This window comes from Dryobates pubescens, chromosome 4 (assembly GCF_014839835.1).
Source record: "Dryobates pubescens isolate bDryPub1 chromosome 4, bDryPub1.pri, whole genome shotgun sequence".
NCBI classification, from domain to species: domain Eukaryota; kingdom Metazoa; phylum Chordata; class Aves; order Piciformes; family Picidae; genus Dryobates; species Dryobates pubescens.
In genome coordinates, this window is record NC_071615.1 from 19,995,446 (window position 1) to 20,023,425 (window position 27,980).

The 27,980-nt window shown below is 44.1% G+C and overlaps 1 protein-coding gene across 5 annotated transcripts in view; it reads right to left on the bottom strand.

Moving 5' to 3' along the window:
* The window catches only part of TRAK1 (trafficking kinesin protein 1), a 118,505-nt gene that overhangs the window by 45,995 nt on the left and 44,530 nt on the right, over positions 1–27,980 (bottom strand). For 3 of the 5 annotated variants that reach the window (XM_054160895.1, XM_009898357.2, XM_009898358.2), the window contains exon 1: positions 4,253–4,494. In XM_054160895.1, coding sequence (XP_054016870.1) covers positions 4,253–4,316 — 64 coding nt within the window. In that variant the 5' untranslated portion in view covers positions 4,317–4,494. Of the gene's footprint in view, positions 1–4,252; positions 4,495–17,849; positions 18,045–27,980 lie in introns of those variants that run through there. The other 2 variants (XM_054160894.1, XM_054160893.1) reach the window with 1 other exon arrangement.

Sequence of the window (27,980 nt, forward strand, 5' to 3'; positions counted from 1 at the left end):
TGTTTTCACACAAGTTTTGTTGTGTGCATTTTTAAAAAGAAATTATTTGGTTTTCCTCTAAAAAACCACCCAGGTGAACCTAGACCTTTAGACTGTTATCTTTCATGATAAAGGTACACAAAAATATACCCCACCTAGAATACTGTGTACAGTTCTGGTGTCCCCAGCATAAGAACAATGCAGAGCTGTTGGAGCAAGTCCAGAGGAAGGCTGTGAAGATGGTCCAAGGGCTGCAACACCTCTGCTAGGAGGATAGGCTGTGGGAGCTGGGGTTGTTCAGCCTGGAGAAGACTCCAGGGGGACCACAGAGCTGCCTTCTAATAGCTAAAGGAATCCTACAGGAAGGCTGCAGACGGAGTTTTCATGAGGGTGTCTTAGAGACAAGACAAGGACAGGAATGGTTTGAATCTGAGGGAGAGCAGGGTCAGACTGGAGCTTAGGAAGAAGTTCTTCAGTAGAAGGGTGGCAAGACACTAGAATAGATTGCCACGGGAGGTTGTGGATGCCTTCTCCATGGGGATGTTGAAGGCCAGGTTGGATGAGGCCTTGAGCAGCTGAGTCTAGTTGAGAGGTGTCCTTGCCCATGGTGGGGAGGTTGGAGTGGATGATCTCTGAGGTCCCTTGCAGCCTGAGCCATTCTATGGCTGGAAATATTTCACCTCTTCCTTTTTTACCACTGGCTCTGTCAGTCTCAAGTCTGCCATGACAAACCATGTTCCTGCTCAAGTGCACACCCAGCTCTCTGCCCATTCCACCTCCACACTGCATTTTGCTAATGCCAAGTAAGGTGACAACTGTGACTTATTACAAAATACTACAGCTGAAAAATGTATCTAAAAAAGCACAGTGTATTTATAGAAGTTTAAATCTGCTGTAATGTTAGTTGACACCGGTGATTCAAAGAGAGTCTGACATTTTATTGCCTCATTTCATCCAATCCTACTAAAAATAAACTCTGTAGAGGGCCTTGCATAAAGAGATTAATTAATTATTCCAGCACTACCAAGATTTTGTGAAGATCTTTTGAGCGTTTGTTCACTTGCTCTGCAAGAGATTAAAAAGAAACCCCAAAACATTATTGCCACCACATGCAAGTTGAGGACACCGTTACTATTCTGGTCCATAAATTCACTAAATCTGAGGGAACAGGCTGGGGCAGAGTGGGTTGAGAGCAGCTCTGCAGAAAGAAACTCAGGGGTGACTGGTGAGAAGCTCACCATGAACTGGCAGTGCCTCTAGCAGCACAGAAGGCAAATTGTGTGCTGAGCTGCCTCAAGAGCATTGTGGCCAGCAGGGCAAGAGAGGGGATTCTGCCCCTTGACTCTGCTGTGAGGGAGCTGGAGGTGTTTAGCCTAGAGAAGAGAAGATTTCAGGGAGACTTTAGAGCTGCCTTCCAATACTTGAAGGGGATCCTACAGGAAGGCTGCAGAGGGACTTTTCATGAGGGTGTCTAGAGACAGGACAGGGGGGAATGGTTTGAAGCTGAGGGAGAGCACGGTCAGACTGGAGCTTAGGAAGAAGTTCTTCCTAAGAACTTCCTAAGAAGGAGGGTGGTGAGACTCTGGAATAGGCTGCCCCGGGAGGTTGTGGCTGCCTCCTCCCTGGGTGTGTTGAAGGCCAGGTTGGATGAGGCCTTGAGCAGCTGAGTCTAGTTGAGAGGTGTCCCTGCCCATGGTGGGGAGAGGAGTAGATGAGCTCTGAGGTCCCTCCCAACCTAAGCCATTCTATAAGTGACTCTCACTGTTAAGCAATAGCATTAACATCTTACATTCCACTGTGATTTTAGAGGTTTTTTTTCCCTCTGAAGAAGAGCAACCCATATGCTGCTAAAATAATTGTAAGGAAAAAAAGAAAAGGAAGTCACATCTATAAAATGAAATCCACATCCCAGTGGCTCTGACAAAGAATGTCTGAACCATTTCATCATAAAAAAATATTCTGTAGCATAGCATCTTGTGAGGTTCTCTAGCAGAGAACATACTCCCAAGTGTCCTGCAACGTTAGTTTTACCAAAAAGGATGAAGTGGGTGGGATTCACAGTTGAATGCATGCATGTATCTGAGCCTCAGGGACTCCATATAGAGCTCTCTGCTTCCTCTTGCCCTAAAATAGATATTCAAAACAGGTCAGCTGAGCTGCAACTACCTATCGCTCTCGACTGAACATAAAAAGCATCTCAGGCAAATGGCTCTGGGACTGGCAAATAAGAGGCAGACAAATCAGCCATCAATCAAGAGCCAGGCATCTCCTACCACATGCCATCTGCTCCAGGGTTCTTGCAAAAGGCCCATTTTTTACTCTAAAGATGCCTTTCTCCCCCCCCCATTAAAATACCTTTCTCCATTGACAGAAAATGCCATTGCTATTTTAAAGTCGTCATTGAAGGCCAACAACTATTCTCCCAAATCCTTCTCTCACACCCTTCAAATGGGGAAAAGCAAAAGCAAACTAAACCCCATTAGGTTCCATAAAACCCTGAGACTAACACTGACCCATGAGGCTGAGATAACTGACAGCACCACCCTCCCATCATGCAAAAAGCAATGTTTTTATTTAGAAACTAAACAATACTTTTAAAAAGCATTATGCCTTACCTGCTGGAGAGATTCTTCCCTATTAGATATTAAGTCCTGCTTTCTCCTAGGGGAAAACTTCCCAAAGACTCCAAGCAGTCAGCCAGTTCACATGTTCGCTGATGCTCTGTAGATCTCAGCTCATGGAAAATGGACTGGGGCTCAGCAAGCCCAGACAGAATCAGACCAACCACCTCAGTGCTCCCAAGGCCCTGATCCCATTAGGCATTTAAATGCTTGCCCAACACCTGTTGTTTATTCCCTCACCATGGAACTCCCATAGTTTCTCCAGCGTGGTGCACACCTTAACACCAAACTGACAGGCAGAGCAGCTCTTGGCTCAGACATTCAGGCATGCCACACTTTGCATGACCAGACAGACAAAGGACCAATAATAAAGCACAATAAAAAGAAAACTAACTGCATTTAACCTGGAAGGAAAAATCAGCCACAGCTTTTCATGGCAGTACAACTGCTCTTCAGCTTCTAAAACCAGGCCAGCTCGGCCGGTTACATCACACAGGCTAATCGGATGCTACAGCATTTACTAGGGTTAAACCTGGAGGATAAAGGTTACATAATGGATCCAATCCAACTTCAAGTGGCCAGGACTTTCAAATAAACATGCACCTTTGCTCTTTGAACACCTGGACAGCAATAGCCAGTTGGACACAGGAGAAGTTCAACGTCCCTCTGAACTTACATTGGGTTCCAAAAGCTACTGCAGAGAAATAAATGCAGCCCCATGCCACGGCCACAAAAGAACATCTACATTCTGTCACACATCTTTATTCTTCATATCCCCTCTGCTGCTGTTAGCAAAGCACTGTGAAATATCATTGTGTACTGCATACAAACAACATCCCCTGGGCCTACATTCTTCACTCCTTTCTGTTCCTTGCTTCACTGGGATCTTCAGCTTGCTTTATTTAAGACAAGCCCTCCAAGCAGTATAAAATCCACAGACAGCTACTGCTTTCCCAAAGGCTGCTTTTTCTTTTAGAGGTTACCACTGAGTGCCACCAATGAGGAATCTTGATTTTTCCATTCTGTGCAGAGTATAGTTTTAGCCATTCCTAGCCATGCCTTCCATCAGAAGACTGATGAAAAAAATTCAGTGCTCTGATGGAGAAATAATCACCCAAGCAAACATTAAAAATAAAGGCTAAAGGCCCAGAAGATTGTGCTCACCAGTTTGCAATTTTTTCAGTTCAAAAAGTTAACCTGCTCACTTTTAACAAGCTAGTTTTAAATGCCCTTCACAGACACCTAACTAACCAGTGAGGAAACCTATCCTGTCTAAACAGACACATATCACAGTATCTGGCTGCTGCAGAAAAATCAGATTTAAAACTCAAACTAACATGAATCCTTACAGTAAGTCTATTCACATTCAGCTTCCTTATTATACACAGTTGGCATTTCAAGGCTTTCTTCTCCTACCCAAAGCCTGCTCATATCACACATATGCCCCTCTGCCACTCCCTTTGCAAAAGAGAAAGCCAAGCAGCAGGCTCCTGTAGCACATTCAGAAGAGATGCAACAGAGATGCAGATGTCTCCGCCACAGCAGGCTGCTGCCTTTCCCAAGCTATTTCACTTCTAAACCCCATCGAATAGCAAGGCTCCAGTCTTACAAGCTCCAAATTCTGCAACAAGAGGTTAGAAAGAAGTATTTACCATCTGTGCATTCTTCATAATACCAGTCCAGTTCATAATAATCTGCTTCAATGAATTTCTGCATAGTCAGTATCCTTCAGCAACATCGACGAGCTTTCAGTTCGCCGCTAAGGTCAAGTGAAATGCAGCCATGCCTGCCTGCCTCTGCCACATACCACAGCACAGGGCAGCTCACAGCAAGCTGGAAAGGAGCTGCACATCTTCAGGGAGGCTGCAACTGAAATAAAAGGAGGGTGTATGTGGGGAAAAAAAAAAAAAAAAAAAAACACAATTTAAATTTAAAAAAAAAAAAAAATGGCAAAAGGCTGCAGCACACAGCAGCAGATGCCCGGGCGGCTCCTCTCCTGAAGCAGCTCTGCCCAGGAGCCTTGGCTGGGTGTCACAGAACCATCCTATGGCAAGGCTGATGCGCTGACGTGGGGGACACACACCACCGCCTTCCTGGCTGTTCCCAGCTCGCTCCTTCCCTCCCTGCTCTCCTCAGCTCTTTCAGGCTAGCGTGTTGCCATGGCGACGAGCTGGCTCCAAAAGCGATGCAGAGATGAAGAAAATGCCTTTTGCTGCTTCTAGCTTCACAGGCTGAAGTACTCCTCCATGGTGGAAACAAAAACCCCTGCTCAGGAGGAGCCAACTGCTCACGGGACAGCAGCATCATGCCATCAGAATTCCCTGGGGACATGCAGGGCATCAATAATGAAAATCCAGTCCATTACTACTCTCCTCCACACGGTCTGATAAAAGCCTGACTTCCCCATGGAAAATCAAACTATGTTACTGCTTTGTGACACTCTCCTGGGCTGAGAGAATAGAATCCTTTCTGCGTCCTGCTATTGCACAAGTGGCAAAGAAAAATGAATGAATCAGAAGAACCACGCCAGCAACACGTTTCCTCTCAAGAATTAACCTGCTTCTGCCCTCTCTATGAACCATTGACCCTTTGGGTTGGGTTTTTTTTAAAGCATCATAGCCAAAAAAACCCATGGGATTAGGATAAAGTACTGCTAATGTGTTCCTAAAAGTCCTGCATGTTGGCACACAGAATAGCTTCATGTTTGTGGTTGATGTTTTAGCAATGAAAGGAAAGACTTGACTTTTCCAGCACCCAATAAAACTGTATTTAAGCTATTAAAAGAGAATCTCTCCGAGGCATATATGGCATTAAATCACCATTGTCATCATCAAGCACAGCAATTCAGAGAGCATGTCTGAATGTATCCAGGTTCCAAAGGCACTGAGATCCATTTTGTTCATAACCACCACATACCCTTCACCCCTTTGTCCCCCCTTTCAAGCAAACCATATGTGGTCGTTTGAGGCTGTGCCTTTAAGAACAAACACTGCTGGAACACACTGGCTAATGTTTTTGGTACTAGAACCAAAACATTCTGATATTCTAAACGAATTTCATTGGTTGATAAACAAAAATTCAGCTTTAGATTGTGAAGCGGTTGGAAAATTTTTTCCTCAGTTCAGTTCGGTTTGGGAGTTGGGGGAGTTTGGGTGTTTCAGCCTGTTCTCCCTGCTTGCTTCTTCTGCGAACTGCTGGACTTGGCCTTCAGATAAGCAAACACTAATCCTGCATGGGCTTTTGAAGCTTGCTAACAACTCTTTTCCTTAGTAACTTGCCTTTCTCTCTCTCTAACCCCTTTTTGGGGAAAAAGGGAGGTAAGGGGGGGAGAGAGGGGGTTCCAAAGAGGGGATCCCTCCCTGAGGGAGGGATTTTTGTTGTGTTATTTGTCTTTGCTGTGTATTTCTGTGTATATATTGTAAATACCGTTATATATTGTGTTATATATAACCTGCTTTCCATATATGCTTGTAAATATATAGCTTTTGCTCTTCGACTGAGTTAGCTGTGGTTTCTTACTCTGTGGAGGAGGGAGAGCTAAGCCCTCTCTCAACCTACCACATTTATTGGCTGCCCAACTCGGGGCTTGCTGACAAATTAGTTTGATTTATTGCTTGCTTAAGTCGAACGAGCAAACATGAAGGTGTTTTGGCTTTTTGAGCGTCTGTTCTTCTCGGTCTTTGGTGTATTGATCTACAAGTATTGCCTGGGTATGATTATCGATAAGATAGGTAAATATATAATGCAAAAATTATATTTGTGGTTTAAGTACAAGATTCGGCTTCTGTATGATCAGTGCCTGGAATTCTTTTATGTTAAAAAGTACAGGAATGTTACATCTAGCACACTCCCTATTGAGATAAAAGAGTTTAAGATTCCGCTCGGTGAAAGGGTAATTTTAAGTGATGGCTGGGATCCAAAGCTGATTTTCTTGATGTGTGTAGTCCTGCTGATGATGATAATTAATGTGTATTTGTTGGTAGCACTGTACCGGGAGAAAAAAGTGTCCAAGGCATGTTTTGTTATAAAACGGAGGGTTAAGAGACGAAAACGCCACCCTAGCTCTGTTTCAGGAACATCCAGTGAGGATGATAATGGAGAATCTGTGTCAGTTAAAGATAAAGCTAAAAAGTCAATCGGCAAGGCAGCTCTGAATAGCAATGGTGATGATTCTGGCAAGCAGCCAGGGGCTGCAGTTGCCCCAAACATGGCGGCTCCCGTGTCCCAGGCAGCCACCATTAACGAGGCAAAGTCATTTCCTCCTTCTTCCATGGCAGGAGCGGAAGCGTCCTCCAAAGCAGCTAATCTGTCTCAAAGCTTATCAGCTTCTGATAATAAGGCAGCTGGAAACCCAAACACAGCTCCAGTAAAGCAAGTAGCAGTTTTAACAACAAGGAAGGGTAAGACTAAAGCTGATTCAGGAGCTGACGGGGATGCACAGCAGGGTTCTTCTGCTGGGGAGGAAGAAAAAATTTGTCTTAAAAATATAGCTGAGTTATTGAGATCATCAGAGGATCGAGATGCATCTCTTGGTAGGACAGCAGCTAGTGGTGGTGCTTCTCAGCTTAAAGGGATCCTTGAGAGAGTGACAGAAAGGTTGTTGGGACCACAAGTTGAGGAACAGGAGGCAGAGGAGCAAGAACAAGATGACATAACCGACTGCTCTTCACCCCGGGAGGAGCTTAGAAATGTAAGAAAAGACTATCTCAGAGCAGATAAGGAGCCAGTTCTCGCTTGGCTTGGTAGATGCTATGATACAGGTGCTCCAGCTCTAATGGTTGGAGACAAGTCAGCAGCCCAGCTAGGAACTCTCTCAAAGGATAATGGAATAGATAGACATCTAGGCAAGGCTCTCGGTAAGGTTAATCTGTGGATACGCCTTCTAATGGCGGTTCTCATGAGATACCCTTCCCGAGATGATCTTCCATGGAATCCTAAGCCCTGGACTACCATAGATGAGGGAATCAAGCGTCTGAGAGAATTTGCTGTTAGAGAGGTACTCTATGGTGAACATGAATCTCTGAATCCTGATGATGTTCCTGTAGGAAATGGTCTTACTAAAAAGCTCATCAAGCTTGCTCCTTCCAATTATGCAAACATTCTGGCAAGCAGAATTGTAGCAAGAAATTATGGTGGAGCTCCTCTTACGGTTGGCCAATTCACTGATCAATTGAGACAATTGGATGATAGCATGACACGTGTTTCTTTGGTTTCAGCCATTGAAACTCTGTCTGGAAAACTGGAGAATTGCATGAAAGAGCTGAAGGATGAATTTAAAAACACCATCTCCCAATTGGCACAAAGAGATGATTCCAATTCTTCCTCCAGGTGGGTACAGGTTTCATCTGTGAGGAATAGACATCCTCCAAGGAGGTCATTCCAAAACAGATCAAACCAAAACAGACCACCAAGGCAGTCACGTAGGACTATTTGGATTACCCTGCGTGATCAGTTTGGTGAGAACATGAACAGGTGGGATGGTCAACCAACTTCTAATCTTTTCAGGAGACTGAGAGAACTGCAAAGTGGCAGAACCCGAGGTAGCAATACCAGAAGGGTAGCTGTTACTTCTACAGTTCCCCAGGACAACTCTAGTAGCTCCAACAGTGGCTCCAGTTCTAACACTGCACAGTGTGCTCGTTGCACCTGTGGACATGTTCCCCATAACTAGGGGTGCCCTGCCTCCCGCCAGGGGGAGGAGAGGGGTAATACAGATAACAGAATCTATTGGGATGTGTACATCCAGTGGCCTGGCACTTCACACTTTCAGAAGTACAGGGCCTTGGTTGACACAGGAGCTCAGTGCACCATATTGCCATCAAATTATCAGGGATCAGAGTCCATAACTATTCTGGGAGTCACTGGTGGATCTCAAGAGTTAAGTAAAGTGGAGGTTAATATAAGCTTAACTGGTAAACAATGGAAAAAGCATACAGTTGTGACCGGACCTGATGCACCTTGTATTTTGGGAATTGATTTTCTGAGAGAAGGGCGTTTCAAAGACCCTAAAGGTTACAAATGGGCTTTTGGAGTAGCTTCTGTAGAAATTGATGGACAAAAACTGAAGCTGTCTGCTAGACCTGAGCTTTCTGATGAATCTGCAGTTGTGGGACAACACAAGATTCAGGACATTAAGTTGCCGGTTGCTTCTCGGACTGTGCATCACAGACAATACAGAACCAACCGTGACTCTTTGTTGCCCATTCAGAATCTGATTCGTCAGTTGGAGAGTCAGAAAGTCATCAGCAAAACTCATTCACCTTTCAACAGTCCAGTGTGGCCTGTGCGAAAGCCGAATGGAGACTGGCGTCTGACAGTGGACTACCGAGCCCTGAATGAAGTAACTCCGCCTATGAGTGCAGCAGTACCAGACATGATGGAACTCCAGTATGAGCTGGAATCCAAAGAGGCCAAATGGTATGCTACCATAGACATTGCTAATGCCTTCTTCTCTATTCCCATAGCAGAGGAATGCAGGCCTCAGTTTGCTTTCACCTGGAGAGGAATCCAGTACACTTTCAACAGACTGCCAATGGGCTGGATCCACAGCTCCAGCATCTGTCATGCAGTAATCCATGATGCTCTGGAGGAAGGTGGTGCTCCAGAACACATCCAGTTCATCGATGATATCATCATCTGGGGTAAAACTGCTGAGGAAGTCTTCGAAAAAGGTAACAAAATCATGGACATTCTCCTGAATGCAGGTTTTGCCATCAAGAGAGACAAAGTGAAAGGTCCTACCACAGAGATCCAGTTTCTGGGAGTGCAGTGGCAGGATGGACGCCGACACATTCCAGTGGATGTGGTAAATAGAGTCTCTACCATGGCAAATCCCACGAACAAGCAAGAAACTCTACGTTTCTTGGGGATAGTGGGATTTTGGAGACTACACATTCCTGGATACAGTCAGATTGTGAAACCTCTGTATGATGTGACTCGAAAGAGGAACAGTTTCCACTGGGGACCTGAACAACAAGCAGCCTTTGACCAGATAAAGCAAGAAGTAGTCCAAGCAGTGGGTCTGGGACCTGTGCGAGATGGTCCAGACATTAAGAACATTTTGTACACGGCTGCAGGTGACAATGGTCCAACCTGGTGCTTGTGGCAAAAAGCTCCAGGTGAGACACGTGGACGACCTCTTGGTTTCTGGAGTCGAGGTTACAGAGGTTCAGAGGCTAATTACACTCCAACAGAGAAAGAGATTCTAGCTGCCTATGAAGGAGTGAAAGCAGCTTCTGAAGTAATTGGAACTGAGTCACAACTTCTCTTAGCTCCCAGATTGCCAGTTTTGAATTGGATGTTCAAAGGCAAAGGTTCCACACCACATCATGCCACAGATTCCACCTGGTCTAAGTGGATGGCCCTGATAACACAGAGAGCTCGAATGGGAAATCTTGAAAGACCTGGTCTGGTGGAGGTGATCTCAAGTTGGCCTGAAGATACCAACTGTGCTAAACCTCCAGAGGAGAGAGTAACTCGTGCTGAGGAAGCTCCTCCTTACAATGACCTTTCTGATGATGAAAAGAAATATGCTTTGTTCACAGACGGTTCCTGTCGTCTCGTCGGGAACAAGCGAAGGTGGAAGTCTGCAGTGTGGAGTCCAACACGCCGAGTTGCAGAGGCGAAGGATGGAGAAGGAGAATCCAGTCAGTTTGCAGAGGTAAAAGCTGTCCAGCTAGCTCTCGACGTGGCTGAACGTGAGAGATGGCCAAAGCTTTATCTCTACACCGACTCATGGATGGTAGCCAATGCTCTATGGGGTTGGCTAAAGAACTGGAAAAAGAATGGCTGGCAGAGGAAAGGAAAACCCATCTGGGCAGCTGAACTGTGGCAAGACATTGCTGATCGAATCGAGAGAATTCCAGTGAAAGTGAGACACATTGATGCTCACATTCCCAAGAGCAAAGCTACTGAGGAACAGCAGCACAACCATCAGGCAGATCTAGCTGCAAGAGTTTCTCAAGTAGACAAGGACTCTGAACTTGATCTCGACTGGAAACACCGAGGTGAGATATTCTTAGCTCGGTGGGCTCACGATTCGTCAGGACATCAAGGCAGAGATGCAACATACCAATGGGCTCGTGACAGATCCATAGACATTTCCATGGATGCCATCACACAAGTCATCCATGACTGTGACATTTGTGCTGCTATTAAGCAGGCAAAGAGAATTAAGCCCTTGTGGTATGGTGACAGATGGTCCAAATACAGGTATGGTGAAGCTTGGCAGATTGACTACATCACTCTACCACGTTCTCGTTCTGGTAAGCAGTACGTGCTTACTATGGTAGAGGCAAACACTGGATGGCTGGAAACTTACGCAGTCCCACATGCAACTGCACGCAACACCATTCTCGGTCTGGAGAGACAGATCCTGTGGAGACACGGAACTCCAGAGAGGATTGAGTCAGACAACGGAACTCACTTCAAGAACAACCTTGTAAAGAGCTGGGCAAAAGAGCACGGTATTGAGTGGATTTTCCATATTCCTTACTATGCACCAGCTGCAGGGAAGATTGAACGCTACAACGGTTTGTTGAAGACCACTCTCAAAGCCATGGGAGGTGGATCTTTGAAAAACTGGGAGAAACATTTAGCACAAGCAACCTGGCTGGTGAACAGCAGAGGTTCAGTGAACCGAGCTGGACCTGCACATTCTGATCTGCTACAGAAAGTAGAAGGTGATAGAGTTCCTGTTGTTAGGGAAAAGAATCTGTTAGGTAAAACTGTTTGGGTATTTTCGCCCTCAGGAGAGGCTAAACCTGTCCGAGGGGTGGTTTCAGCAGAAGGTCCGGGTCACACTTATTGGGTAATGCAAGAGAATGGTGAAATTCAGTGTATTCCACAAAGAGATTTAACTTTAGCTGAGAGAGTTTAATTTCAGAATGTTGTACAGCTACAGCGCGTCCAAAGGAAAGAGTCCCTGAGGAAATCTACGGTGCACGAACCCTGAGAACCCTGAGAGCCCTGAGTCAACTGAGAGTCCCTGAGTCCCTGTTTCCCTTTTTCTTCGCTTCGTCTGCGGAGAGACAAACTGTTTTCCATTTTCTTGATTTTGGATTTTCTTGGACTTCTGAATCATCTACATCTGAGTATAGCCGGAATGGACGATGAACTTAACTTACGAACTGTAAATATTGTTCTGGATTGGATGGACAGTACGAACAGCCAATGAAATTGTTTAGAAAGGGGTGGACTGTGGTCGTTTGAGGCTGTGCCTTTAAGAACAAACACTGCTGGAACACACTGGCTAATGTTTTTGGTACTAGAACCAAAACATTCTGATATTCTAAACGAATTTCATTGGTTGATAAACAAAAATTCAGCTTTAGATTGTGAAGCGGTTGGAAAATTTTTTCCTCAGTTCAGTTCGGTTTGGGAGTTGGGGGAGTTTGGGTGTTTCAGCCTGTTCTCCCTGCTTGCTTCTTCTGCGAACTGCTGGACTTGGCCTTCAGATAAGCAAACACTAATCCTGCATGGGCTTTTGAAGCTTGCTAACAACTCTTTTCCTTAGTAACTTGCCTTTCTCTCTCTCTAACCCCTTTTTGGGGAAAAAGGGAGGTAAGGGGGGGAGAGAGGGGGTTCCAAAGAGGGGATCCCTCCCTGAGGGAGGGATTTTTGTTGTGTTATTTGTCTTTGCTGTGTATTTCTGTGTATATATTGTAAATACCGTTATATATTGTGTTATATATAACCTGCTTTCCATATATGCTTGTAAATATATAGCTTTTGCTCTTCGACTGAGTTAGCTGTGGTTTCTTACTCTGTGGAGGAGGGAGAGCTAAGCCCTCTCTCAACCTACCACACCATATTCCTTTGTGAAGAGCAGCAGAAGCATTGGGATGGATAAGTTGTCACTTATGTCAGTAACACAAGATTGGAATGGCAATACTGGGTCTGACTAAGGAGACGTCTATTTAGTCAAAGACTCCATCTACAAAACCAGCCAGGAACAGGTAATGGAGAGCCTATCAACATTTCCCTCATCTGCCCTCCCAACCTCTGACTTCATATCCAGCTGCAGATGGATATAATTTCTACTTTTAGCAATTCTTGAAGCAGTTATCCTGTCTATTCTTGAGCCTATGCACATTTTTCGCACCCCCAACATCCCCTTTCAAGGAGTCCCTCACATCTACTATTCCTAAGGAACTGTCACCTTTTGCTTTGCAATCCACTTTTATAAACTTAATTCAATGCTTCCAGCTCTGGAAATCTGAACACCCAATTCCTCACTCCAGTCACTCACAATTCTGCAGATTTTTAAGCTCACCTTCAGTCTTCTTCTCTAGGTTGTTACCAGATACTCTACTCCCTGACTGCTACCACTTTCTTTTACTGTCACAGAAATAGGTAAGAAATAGTCAAAGAATGCAAGGGACAATACATCAGTTTCATGACCACATTGGTATTTTAGCTTCACTGGTATGAAAATTGATCACTGCAATAACTAAGGTTGGAAATTGGCACTTCCCTTTTATACATTGGTGGCTGAAGCACACACCAACAGATCTGCTCACATATCAGCCACACATCTGTCCATGGCAATTGCCTGCAGTGTTCACTCAGCTCCAAAATTTCAGACCACACACACCTTTTTCTGCAAGTATATTGTTTGAACAAAAATTAACTTGTTTAAGAATAATAATTCTTCACTGTGTTGATCCTCCAGTGTATTAACAGTTTGGCAACATGCACAAGAATCCCCTCTGCTTGACACTGGTAAAGCTGCACCCAGGGTACTATGTCCAGTTCTGAGTTCCTCGGTGTTAAAAGCAAAATGAACGTACTAAAAGAGTCCTGCCAAGGGCCACAAAGATAAAGGGTCCAAAGCACTCTCTCCAGGAAAGGTTGTGAGAGCAGGGACTGTTCAGCCTGGAGAAGATAAGGCTGGGGAGCAACTTATGCACTTTATGTCAATAGCTGAAGGGAGGGTACAAAGAGGACACAGCCAGGCTGTTCTCAGTGGTGTCCAGTGGAAGGAGCAGAGGCAATGGATACAAACTGAAATGCAGCAAGTTCACCCTGAACATAAGAGATGTTTTATTTAAATATGAGAGCGACTGAGCACTGACCCAGCCTGATTTAAGTGACTCAGATTGTGCAGGAGGCTTGGGCCAGATGACTTGCAGAGGTCCCTCACAAACTTAACTGTTCTGTCATTCTCTGCCTTTGTAGTACAAGGGCTTCCATCTATTTACTTAATGTGTTTAATTGCCACAGGCTAAAATTCTTTAACTTCTTTCATTATACAAAAATACTTATTTGTCACTTCCTAGACAGCAGGAACAAGGGAACATGGTCTTAAAGTGCTGTGAACCTCCAAGATTCACAGTGCTAGAGCTCTCTGTAAACACAGCTCTGCCTTGCCTCTCTGAGATGCTCTTGGCTGGGCAGCAAACTGCAGCCCATGTGTAGACCACTGGTTTTGTTCAGCTTGACTCTTACATGGCTGTGCATTTTCTTCCCCAAGCCAGCACTAACCACCTAGGGCCAAGGCCATTATTTCTGGCTTCATTTTGCTGTTGCTATTTTTGTTACACCCAATCCTGACATGCAAGCAATACAGTAAATGTACAGGAACTTCAGATTAGTAAACCACAAAAGATTTTATGCAGAAGTCATACAATTACCTTGCAAAAAAAATTAATTCCTATTTTGAATAGTGCAAGGATTTATACCAAATGTGAACACTCTGCCCTCACACTGTGCCATCTTGAAACAGAAGATTGTAATGAGGCACTGCAGCCCCAGCTTGGTCCTGCAGAATTTCCGTTCTGCATACTCACAAGGTAAGAACTGCACTTGCTATTAAATGCAATTAAGGCTACACTGTTTAAACACTGCCAGAGAAAAATATAGGTTCCTATGGCAACATGAACTCGATTGCTCTGCATATGAGCTATTTGTTCCGCTTGTATTATGTGTGTCCAAAAGGTAATTTTAGTCTGGTAATGCTATTAACCAAGCATTTAGAATCTAAAGAATGAACACTGGCCAACAGCTTCAACTGCTGCAGGGAGTCTTTCCTTTTCATTTCCCAGCATTTTAAACAAAGGAAATAGTCAATGTGCTAGAATTTTCTTCTCACCATCTCCCTCCATACACTCCTTGTTAACAAAGAGACAGGATAAATATAACTTGAGGTAGGCATCCTGAGCTGTTTGTTTATTTTATTGATATTTCTCCACAGGTCTGATTGGAAGCATATTGCTGTGATCCAGAAAGGTGCTCTTTTGCTGTGGAGAAAACCACTTGTATGCTTAAATGATTCCAGAACTCCTCAAGAGACTTGGAAATATGGGATAAGTGTATGATCTTCCCAGCATGGAATCACAAACCCTAGACAGAGAACCATATAGGTATCCACAAGCAAGTATTCCCCCCAATACATGACAGAGCATCTCTCTATAAAGCAGGACCTGGAAAGAAGGTGTCACCAGAATAAGGATGACGGAGCTGTTGGAGTGAGTACAGAGGAGGGCCACAATGATGATCCCAGGGCTGGAGCAACTTTTCTATGAGGATAGGCTGAGGGAGCTGGGGGTGTTCAGCCAAGAGAAGACTTCAGGGAGACCTTAGAGCTGCCTTCCAATACCTGAAGGGAGCCTACAGGAAGGCTGGAGAAGGATGTTAAGGGTGTCTAGCAACAGGACAAGGGGGACTCTGAAATAAGTTGCCCAGGGACATTGTGGATGCCTCGTCCCCATGGCAGGGAGGTTGGAGTAGATGATCTCTGAGGTCCCTTCCAACCTAAGCCATTGTATAAAATTCTGACCAGCCCAACAAAGCAGCTGCACGCTTGCAGAACCTACCTGCCATCTCTGCAGCCCCACTTTTTCTTCCAACAGCTGTACAAGGAATTCCTTTTATGTACAAGTCGCTAGAACTACAATTTTTAGGTGGGTTGCTGCTACAAACACTGAACACCTGTGTATTCAAATCTCCATATTACACCACTACACCTCCTTGAGGCAATTACTGTGCTACTTCACTTGAAGTTCTCTAAAACTTGGGTTAAGGAAGATTTCAGGTAACTAAAGTGACTGTTTTCTCCTGTTCCAATACATTTGGCATCCCCCTCCAGCTGCTAGATTTTGTTCTATTTTTGTGTGTTTAAAGTATACCCAAAACCCCTCACTTTTATTTGTTCTCCACAGAGCAAAATACGCATACTGATAATGAATTCTGACAGCCAACTGTGATCAGCTAAACTGAATAATCCTGAAGCTTGCAGTCAAAAAGGGGGTTTTAATTAGGCAGAAAAATTGACTTTAAAAGCTCAGGAGCCCTCTCCTTCTGTTTTGCTACAACAAATCCATGCCACAGGCCAACACTAAACTGCTCTGCCTAAATTAGCCATTATGGAATGAGTCACTATAAAAGACACCAGACATTTCCCTTGATTGAAAGGAATTTTTGACAAAGATAATTCCATCTACCCCACTGACAAACATGGCCTCTCAAGAAAGCTGCAGCAGCACACCCAAGGATGGAGCCATCCATAGTAGCAGGGTGCAAAGCAACAGCAAGTCATCTCTGCTGGCAAATAAAGCAGTCAAAGAAAATCATCACATGGGATGTCGCTATCAATCATGTCTTCCTATGCTTTGTCATTCTCTGCTTTCTTCTCCAAAACTTGTGTAGTTCTGGGAAGATCCTTTGAGACTGAGCAGGGGAGCTGGATGAAGCATTTCCATGGCAGCTGCAACAGTCTATTACCTCCTATTTCATTAACTCTGGGTCACATTTCCTCTTTTGGCTACAGTAGCACGGCAGGATGTTCAGAAAATTAAACCCCATATCCTTATTTTCTACAGTTGCCACCACTCAGGATGAAGTTGCCCATCCCATGAACATCATCTGGAGTCCTTCCTCTGGGAGGAGCAGCTGACATGAAGTGTTTTGTTACTCAGGTCTTACCACAGTACTTTGCAATCTGGCACTTCTAAACTGACTTCAAAAATAAAAAGTTATTAAAGAGCATTAAAAAGGAAAGTAAGCATATTTTAAAAAGCCTGCCTGGTTTTCAAGGACAGACTGGCATACTCCTGTTTCTAAATTGGGATTTCATTTACTGAACAATTACTGCTGCTTTCTCTTCTAAAAGACCAAACAGGAGTCATCCTGTGACTGCACATTCAATAAGAGCAAACAACTCTGCAACATGGAACAGAGATCTTGCAGTGTAGCACTTTGCTTAGTAAGAAATCACTGTGGCTTTTTTAACCTGCCAAGAGCGGAACCAGATCAGTGCAAGTACTCTATCAGCAGCTTTAAGATCTGGTATTTAGAAAACTGGGTGCTTTGGATTTGATTGGCTTCATCAAAATGAGATTTTTACTATTCAGGGCTTCAAAACAGTACAAGTACTTCCTGCAGATGAGACACAGCTGTCTGTGTCTGGAGACCATAAGAACACACTGACCTCACCTGGTACAGATAAAAGACTCTTCTGACAGAGAAGAGTTTAACTGTTCCCTCACTGAAACAAAATGATTTAATGTGAGATGAAATTAATTTACTTCAGGACAAGAGGCTGTTTTCTACACAACAGGACTATCCTTCACAAAAAGAGTTGTTGGCCATTGGAATGTGCTGCCCAGGGAGGTGGTGGAGTCACCGTCCCTGGCAGTGTTCAAAAAGGGATTGGATGTGGCACTTGAAGCCATGGTTTAGCAGTCATGAGGTGCTGGGTGATAGGTTGGACTTGATGATCTCTGAGGTCTTTTCCAACCTTATTGATTCTGATTTTTCTCTTCCTACACATTATTACTGTAGGATACCATATTTGCATTTGTATAGAAACAAAATTGATATCAAACTACTATAGCTTTATCATGGAACCCATGGACTTGTTGCTCTGCAGGCCATTTTAACATGCAGCACATTCAGAAGAGCAGCAAAACTACATCTTCACATGAAACTAGGGGAGGGGGAGGTAATTTAACCATAAACTACTCAATAAATCACCAACTAGAGGATGAATCACAGAAGCCTTCTCTAATTGCACAGCTAAGTCAATGGCCACAGAACCACCCTGAGAAAGGTGAATCCAAACACCACTGCTGTCCTTGATTAAATGAATGTTTCCTTTGTTTTCTATCTACCACAAACTTACAAAGCAGTAAATCCCAAACAGCTCTCTCACTTCCCACAACTGTGACAGAAGAGATACTTCAGAGAAGGTAACAAGAGCACCACTGTGTTATTTGCTCCTGAGCAGAAGTTCAGGATTTGGGGACTTACGAAAGTATTTCAAGGTCTCTTCTATCTGCTCAGTTGTTAAGTCAATATTGGCATCGGGCGAAATGAGAGGTGTGTGAAGCCAGTCGTCGTGGTCATAACCATAGATTGTATCTGCTCTTAGCTTATAATGAGGCAGCTGCTCCTCCAGCAGACTGATGATTTCAACTTCAGGAAGATTGGTACTGTTGCACACATCTGGGAAGAGAAAGAGGACAACCTCTGTTAGTTACTTCAAACTGAGTACTGTACACAGAAGCTAGCGAAGATGGCCCTTGGCCTTGTTATCATCAAGGCTCTTCTGCATGCAAGGAACGTGGTGAACAGTTTAACAGGTATCACTTGCATAAATCACCACAAAATAACACATTTACTAGCAGAAAAACACAAGAGCATGATCAAGCCCAACCTCTAAAAGCAAGGGCTCATCTACTAAAGGCGATATGGACAGCACATGAGCACTGACCCAGACAAGGCAGTTAGGACCTGACTATGAAGAAAGGATTAGAGCAGAGAGTAATTTATATTTTTGATGTTCTACTTGCCAGGCTTTTCTTACCTTGGAAGCTTTACATATCTCCTTCACTTGTCTTTAACAACAGTTTTGTACCAGTGTATTTTCTGCCATTGCTGCTGGCAGATTTTTCTCAAGCAATCCAGTAAAACAGCAAACAGTGCCCCAGTTCACACCTAAGCTGGCTGCAAGAACTTTGGGGGCACTTTTTGACACCATCTCGACCTGCATTTTGTGATTTCAGTCCCTCATGTTCACAAGCATACCCAGTTTGTACACAGCTTTAAAAATGGATCCTGGCAGCAATCAACAGCTGCAAGAGAAAAAGTTGCAATTAAAGTTGGAGATTTAAATTTAGGACAAGAGGTAGCCAAGAAGTTTTAACACAGAAAATCCCAATGCAACATAAAAGCTTTTTGACCATGAGGATGCTCAAACCTGGGAATGCAGTGAGACTAGGAAATCTGCTACCTTTGGATGGCCAGGAGCACTCAACTTTAAAAGACCTCCTTTGAGTAGAATTCAGGTGGCCTCCAGAGGCACCTTCCAACCTGTATTATTCTACAGTGAAGAATTATTTTGTGTGTGTGTGTTTATATCCAAAACAAGCACAACACAATTTAAATATATTCCCCTCTTGTGAAAAATGTCAGCCTGAATGAAGTGATTTTCTTGGTACAAGGAAATGTTTGAAACACTCAAACTTTTGGTGTCTTCCTGCTTTTAATTCATATTTCAAAAGGAACAGTCTGACTTTACAGCTGCTGAGAGAAAGTTTCAGGCAAATGGTGTTGTGCAGAGAGGTAAACTGCTTTACTGTACCATAAAATGGAATGCAGAAGAAGCTTTCAATACAATTTGAGGATAAAAAGGGAAAACCAAAAAAAAAATAATCAAGAGGTCCCACACATGCACTCACACAAACAAAATGCAATTTGATCATGGAAAAGTCGTCCACCAGAACGAGAAAGACAGCAAAGAAATAAAGAATTACCATGGAATACAAGTCAACCAAGACAAATTACTACAAAAACAATAAATCCCAAGTGTTTCTGAGCATTTCAAAGGCTTAACAACTGGAAAAGACATTACTGAGTAACTGGAAAGGCAACTGATGCTGATGCTATTGTTATGAACTTCTAGGGTAGTTTTAAGGTTCGTATGCCAGCAGGAAACAGGAGCAGGCTCTGATGCAATTGCCTGTGTAGAAAACCAGGACACCCTAATTGCACTTCTGTCTGACTACACAGTAGTACATCATTGAAATTACAGCAATATTCTCCGGGTTACAATCATGCAATCTCTACTTCTCCTCCACTCCCTTCTCTGACATGCAGGCACTTGTTAGGAGGTACACAGACTAACACCAGCCAGCTGCATTTAATAGAAGACCCTAACTGTACTGTCAGATCCTTTCTATTCATAGCTGTGATTAACATTTTAAACATAACTAAGTTAATAAAGTCCCTAAGAACACTTAAGACATAATTTGTGTTTTATGACTAAGTTAATTGATGTTCAACCAGAACAGGCTGCCCAGAGAAATTATGGAGTCTCCTTCTCTGAAGGCATTCAAACCCCACCTGGATGCATTCCTGTGTGACCTGCCCTGGGTGATCCTGCTCAGGCAGGGGGGTTGGACTGCAAGATCTCTGGAGGTCCCTTCCAACCCCTAACATTCTGTGAAAACTGTTGTATTTCCTCTTGTCCTATGTGGTACCTTCATTGTATTGAAAATAAACACTACAAGCCTAAGGACAATTAATTTGTCATTAATTTAAAAAAGGATATATAATATTAGTGATAAACTCAGAGAAAAGAACTTACAAAGGAAAAAAAAAGATGGGAAAGAGTTGGAGGTGTAGGGGGAACAAGGAGGAAGCATGACAAAGGAAAAACAAACAAACAAAAACTCCATGGAACAGGCTGTCCAGGAAAGTTGTGGATGCCCCCTCCCTGGAGGTGTTCAAGGCCAGGCTGGATAAGGCCTTGAGCAACCTGGTCTAGTGGAAGGTGACCCTGCCCATGGCAGGGGGTTTGGAACTACATGATCTATAAGGTCCCTTCCAACCTAAAATATTCTATGAATTTATATGAAAAAAGCAACTCCACAAATCTCAAAGCCTGGTACCTGCAGGAGCTTTTAGAAACACAGCACAACACAGCTCATTAATAGTCAGTGCATGGACATGGAACTTTTCATCTCAGTCTGCCTGAATTCAGGCTCAATCCATCCTCAGTCTTGCTGGTTTCTTTGGTCTGGCTTCAAGCAGAGATTCCTCTGAAGGTTGAAGGGGCTTCCAGGTTCCTGTGGAAGCTGGCTGCAGTAGATGGTGCCACCTGGTGTAGGACATGCCTTATGACCCCAACTCTACACCACAAACCACTTGTCAGTCATGCCTTCACTGCTGTAAATGCAGCAAAAACATTTCCTCACAAACCCAACTCTCTCCACAGCTGTGGTCAGAGTCGTGCTCAAGAACAGGCAGGCCCAAACACAAAAGCCAAGGCACAGAGGACCACAAGGAAACTACCTGGAGATGGCATTGTTCCTGGAGCACCAGAGCTGTGGTCCTGCTGGAGGCCATCACCTTGCAAACAGCCCAAAGCAGCTTTGTAGCCCTGAAGTGCATCCTTGGGGAAAAGGGATGCAAGTGCTTCAGAGAAGCAATGTGTCCAGCAGAACACCTACCCCGGGGTGTGACCTTGGGGAAGCTTTGGGCTGCTTGGTAACTTTAAAACACAAGCTTTGCTCTGCAGGCTGTATCACCCACCCCGAGAATCTCCCAGGGGACTCCACTGCACCACCAGCCAATGGCCAGTGCTCAGCCCACAGCCAGCAAGGTCCAGTCAATGGAACAGAATAGAACAAACCAGGTTGGAAGAGACCTTCAAGATCATCGTGTCCAACCTATCATCCAACACCACCTAATCAACTAAACCATGGCACCAAACATCCCATCAAGTCTCCTCCTGAACACCTCCAGTGATGGCGACTCCACCACCTCCCTGGGCAGCCCATTCCAATGGGCACTCACTCTCTGTCAAAATACCCTCTCCATAAAATCTGAGCCAAAAGGTCTAAGGAGTCACTCACAGGCAAATTCTTTCATTTCTCACAACAGAACTAAAACATCCTGAGTTGTCACAACCTTCTGAGGCCATGGAGGAATTAGGTAAGAGCACAGGAACAAAAAAAGGAGAGAGACAAGGAAACTCTAGAAAGCAGGAAGAACAGAGAAGTCTACTGCTTTACTTTGTGGAAGTCACCTATGCGTCTCCCTGGATTGCAGTCCCATCCCACTGTCCCCACACACTCATCCTTGACATATAGCTCTATAAACAAACAAACTCTAACAAAAGAAAAATATAAATTTTAAAAAAACTCTGAAGATGACAGGTCACTAAGTAAATAATTTGTGGAGGAAAGCACACGATACCTGAAAGGGTCAGTACCAGAGCTGGCTCCCTGCTAGGTAAAGAAACAAAGGCTCTCTGCAGAACAAGGCTACCACATGGAGGCTAAAGTCCAGCCACATGTAATGCAAGAAATTAAAGTTCATTGCTGAGGCTATTTCATGCTAAACAGCAGTGAATCCTGACTACTGATGTGGCTTCATGCAATGCATGAAGTCTCAAGCAGCACCATGGGAGGTATAGGCTGGATGTTAGGAAGAAACTCTTCACAGAAAGAGAGATGGGCCATTGGAATGTGCTGCCCAGGGACGGGGTGGAGTTACCATCACTGGAAGTGTTTAAGAAGAGACTGGATGGGGCACTTGGTGCCATGGTTGATTTGATTAGGTGGTGTTGGGTGATAGGTTGGACTTCATGATCTCGAAGGTCTTTTCCAACCTGGTTAATTCTACTCTATTCTATTCTATATATGCACAGACAGCTCAAACTGGAGTCTGTATTCCCTCTCAGAACCCAGGGATCAGTAAGCACTTGGCAGATGTTGGGACACAGACTTCTCTAGCACAGGTCTCATCCCACAAAAGAGCACTGCATTTTCTACTGTTTGAGCAGCAAGTGTTTTACTTAAAATACTCAGTAGATGCACTATCTCCCCCATTTCTGAAGTGAAAAGTTGTCCCAGTCCATTGGGATGAGAATGTTCTGGAAACCCTTCTGAGAAAGCACTTTATCTAGCTCAACAATCAGCCAAGAGGCCATCACTACAGTAGGATTCTTCTTTCTCAGCAGACCACATCCTAAAGCCTAATCATATTGCAGGGATGGAAGCAATAAAGATGCATCTCTCTCCAAACGCTTTCCCAGCAGATATTTCCTGGCTGCTCAAAGCACCCCAATAGCCTCATTTTCCAAATGCTTTCTGTCCACTTAGACTATCATGGGATGAAGTGGTCAATACCATTATGAACAGATCTACACAAAAATGAAAAGAAAAAGGAGAGATAAACATCAACCCCATAATCTGACTGCTAGCTAGTCTATGGAAGAGGGAACCACCGTCTCCAGAGCTCAGCATATTCCTATTCAATTGCAGTTCTAGCAGGCCCAGAATGTGGCTAATGATAAGTCTTACACACACTGATGCTGAGCTCAAGACTGCACACACAGAAGACACGTTTTCTTGTGAAGTGTGTGATTAGCTGTTCCTTCAGTTCTGCCACAGCAGACACCGGCCAAGCCTGTCTGTGAGGTGGACAAGACACGGACCTGTTCTCCCATATAAGCTACTGGGCTCAGCCTCTATCAGCATGTTTGGGTGCATAAAGCCCTAACAATGCCTGCTCAGTAGGAAATCTTATTTCTGTCTGGCAATTGAAAGCATATTGAAGATGTAAGGTAGGAAAAAAGATGGCTTACCCAAACACACTAAATAAAGATTGGGATAAAGTTGCGAATGCCAAAGCTGACACAGAAAACCATTTGCAAGTGCAGTTCCCATGTCAGAAATGTCTTTTTTTTGTTTGTTTTAGTAGGTTAAAGCCTCTCTGATGTAGTTTCACAGAATATTAGGGTCTGGAAGGGACCTTGAAACCCAGTCCAACCCCCCTGCCGGAGCAGGGCCACCTATACCAGATCACACAGGAACACATCCAGGTGGGTTTCGAATATCTCCAGCGAGGGGGACTCTGCAACACCCCTGGGCAGCCTGGTCCAGTGTTCTGTCACTCTCACAGGGAAACGATTTTGCCTCCTATTCACAGGGAACTTCTATGCCTCAGCTTCCACCATTGCCCCTTGTCCTGTCATTAGGCATCACCAAGCACAACCTGACTCCATCCTCTTGGCTCTCACTCTTTACATCTTTATCAACAGGAATGAGGTCACCCCTTAAGTCTCCTCCAAGCTACAGAGCCCTCAGATCCCTCAGTCTCTCCTCATAAGGAAGATGTTCCACACCCTTAATCATTTTTGTGGCTCTGTGCAGGACTCTTTCAAGCAGTTCCCTGAGGGGCCCAGAACTGGACACAATACTCCAGATGCAGCCTCACCAGGGCAGAGTAGAGAGGAAGAACAATCTCTCTCAACCTACTAACCACAACCTTTCTTATACACTCCAGAATGCCATCGCCTGCTTGGCCACAAGAACACATTGCTGGCTCATCCTACACAAGCATTTCTGCTGGGTATGAAAGGCGAGACAGAGATTGGTGATAAGAGGCCATTAAACTCTTCAGTCCCTGCTATACATTCTGATATCAATTTCAATGAACTTTGGTACGAAAATGTTTCTCCCTGTAGATAAATGCAGCCATACTCATGCTTTTGTTTTTACATGAAACAGAAAATAAAAGGAAACTCCACCACCCTAGCTGTTCCTCTAGACCAAGAACAAAAGGGATTCATGTATCAAATGCATGCTGGCAACGCACTGTTCAGCAGCAGTAAGAACAAACACATTCATTAACCATTAGGATATTCCAGCTGCCAAGACAGACTGAGAATGTCTCAAAACCCCATTGATAGATCACCAAGCACAGAAGCCCCTGAAAAGCAATTGTCCTGCTTTTGCTTGTTGTTCAGCCCAGCTACAAAATGTGCCAGCTGAACAATGGCTGGCAATGAAGCTTTAGAATCACAAGCAGAACATAAGAACTAATTCCTATCAAGCTCACTCTTTACAGGTGCTGACCTCCAAGATGAAATTTGTTTCATGATGGCCACAAACATGTCTATTGAGGGACAAAGGAAAAGCTGCACTCAGCATGCGAGGGAGATAAATGTGGAATAAAATTTTCCTATATTTAAACAAACCAGTAATCAAACATAGCTTTTATGGAATAAAAGTATTTTCACATATTTAAACACACAGTAATCAAATGCAGCTTTTTAGTCTTCCAGTACTGCTCAAGTGCACAGCAACCAGAGAACAAAACCCACAAAACTAAAAACCACCCCCAAAACTCCACCAGGCACTTGCCTGCAGTTCTTCCTCCAAAGAACATACCCAGACACTGCTGAACACTTACGGCTGTCAGGCATCCCCATGCATTTAGGAACAATAAGTGCTTCCCACAAGGGAAACAGAAAAACAAACATTTGGATGTCCCACTAGACTGCAGCAATCTCTGCAGTTGCTTTCACAGTGACCCCAGAACTGACAGCTTCCACTAAAAAACAGAGATCATACTGGGAAGAAGAGTATAAGTAGGAAGGCTGCATAAAGAGCATAACAGTAGCAGGGTAATCCTGCTTGAGGGAAAAAACCAAACAAGCCAACCCCACTAAAACATAGACAGATAATCCCTGAAAGGACAAACAAAAGTATGCCTGGGCTACAGACTAAGAAGGTAGCACAACAATGTGTCACAGGGGAGGAATCAGAAAAATCATTAAGTCATTGGCTAAGAGCTGGGAAACAACTCATGGGAGGAGTGGAGGGGGGTGGGGGGGATGTGCCTAAAAAGGAGAAGCTGTGCAAAGTTGACTGGGAACCTAAAAGCCAGCCAGAAAATTCAAACAGAGGCAGTGATGCAGCAGGCATAGAGAACAAGATAATTTTCTTAAAGCACGCTAGACAGAAGTGAAGTCAGCCTTGCAGAATAGCTCTAGTCATGCTGAGGGAGACAGCTCATGTTAATGGGACCAGCACTTCTGGCAGAGAAAGAATGAGTGCTCAGAATGTAGCAAGAGCTGCTTATAGGACATGGCAGGAAAGAGGAGAGAGAAGAATCCAGAACTACATCAGGTTCACAGGATAGGACTGGTAACAGCAGAAAATGGGACCCAGGCAAGAGCCCACATTCTCAAGGTTTTATTTAAAGGAGAAATTAACAAAGTGATGAGAGGAGCAGGCCGGAGAGTGAAAACAGAGGGTTTCCAAAATCATGGGGGGCTGGAGGGGACAGAGAAGAGAAGAGAAACAACTGGGATGGAAATTCTGTAGGCCCCATATGTGCCTGTTGAAATGAAGTGACTAGAGAAAACATGGTCAGAAACATACTGGTTATTGGAAGGATCAGTCATCAAGACTGTCTGAGGTTGCCATGAAGAGCAGCAACATTTGGTGGAAGAGAACAGAAACTATGTTTCATATGAGAACACAACTGATGTTAATTGGAGGTGTCCCTGCAGAGGGGTTGGACAAGATGGTCTCTGAGAGTCCCTTCCAACCCGATGCAATCTGTGAGTCTGTAAAGCTTGAATTAGGGTGAAGGCAGGATGAAAATCCAGAGAAAACATTCTGCACCCAAGTGTCTTTGCTACTGGTAGAATGTGTAAGGGTTGAGAGGAAGAGAAAAATCAGTTTCCAGTAATGTCTCCCCATTACTGCAGTCAGTGCAGCAAGGCAGAAGTTACACCACCTGCAAGGTCAAACAAATAATCTCTTCTCAGAGATACCTCCCAGCTGAGTGGAAAAGGGATTTTGTGATTGGACCCATCCACATGCACTGAGAAACAGTATTTAGTATAATGAACAAATGAATCATGCAAACTAATGAAGGCAATTTAAATCACAGTCCACTCATTCTTTCCTGTCTCAGAGCACGAAGAAGGAAAGCTCCATGGCACATTAAGCAGCCAGATCTTGATTTACAAACTGTCTCATGCCAAAAGCACTGCAAATAACGAGTCTTCAGACATGAGAAAGCAGGCTGAAAGTTAACTTGCTGAAGATGGCTAATGACACTGTTATGCACATTTTCAGGGAAACAAAGAAAACATCACAACCCTTCTGACAGCCAAACATCTGTCACAAGATTAAATCTACACTCCAGTGGGACTCCAGACTTCCATCCCCACTGTACTCTCCATTTCCAGAAGGGCAGGATTTGCCTGACAGCAGCTGATGGACAATGAAGAAAGGCAATCAGACTACGAGGCTTTGCTAATGCTCAAGATTGGGACTATTGAGTGACTTGGTGATGCTCTGCTTTATCATGTCAAGATGACAGCCCTTCCTGTTTTACAAAGGTTGGGAGGAAGGATAGAGAAGGAAGCTCCCAACTCCAACTGCTGTTTGCATCAGCACTTGACCAGAAGAGTCTGGGTCTGCAGTACAATTACAGTAAAGACAGACAGACACCTTTGAAAGAACTTCAGCTCCTGTTCTAGCCCAAGGAACACTAGATGGTGCTACATCCATATTCCCACCTCTACACCGGCAGATGAACGGCAGCAACAGGAAAAGAGTTCAAAGAGAAAAAAATAAAGTGGGACAAGATAGGTGCCTCACACAATATTGAGGAATCCTAGAATGGTTTGAGTTGGTAAAGATCTTAAGGAGCGTCAGTCCAACTTCCCTACTGTGGGCAAAGACATCTCAAAGCCCCATCCAACTTTGCCTTCAACACTTCAGAAAGACGAGACATCCTCAAATTCCCCGGACAACTCCAGTACTTCACCACTCTAGTGAGTCTCTAGTACAGTTCCTAGTCTACCTACCAAGCACATATCTACATGGCAGTCAAAAGAGTAACCTGTTTATAAACTAGCCAGCTAAATAGCTCTAGGACCATAAATACGAGAGAAGAGGATGGAGAGGAAGGTTCTGTTAACAGAACATTCATTTCACATCAAAGCATACCTGACTGAAAGGGACTTCAGTGCTAATCCTGCTGCTTGTCTTCTCAAGGGCTCTGGGATGGACTTGAAGAGGATTCTCCCCTTCTTTCCACTTTCTTTTTTTTTTTTTTCCAGAATATCAACCCTTAGTAACCACACTGCAGCTGGGCTAAGCTAAGGTGTACTGCAGAGCTATCTGTTGGTGCTCTGTGACCTACAGACAATTCTAGAAATGGCTGCAAGTAACTCAGGAGGAAAGTATCTGGCAGCCAATTAGAATGGCCCTCATCTATTTTTCCCAGCCCTATCATTTCTCCCTCCAGAAAACTCAGCTGACTCCTCAAATATTCCCCAAAGAACTTGGAACTGACAAGGTCACTGTAAAAGAAGCCTCACAGCTCAGCCAACAAACCATGCATTTGGAATGGAAACTGTCTGTCACTTCATGGCTGTATCCATGACTAAAAGGAGTTCCACTGATTATTCAACCACCAAAAAGCACTGGATCAGCTGACTACATCACTGAGAACCTCATTCTACCTAAAACACTATACTTAACACACATTCATTTGTATTAAAAGGCATTTATGCTTTCCTACAAGCATGCAGAAGAAGCTCTTCCTTACACATTAACTTCTGTA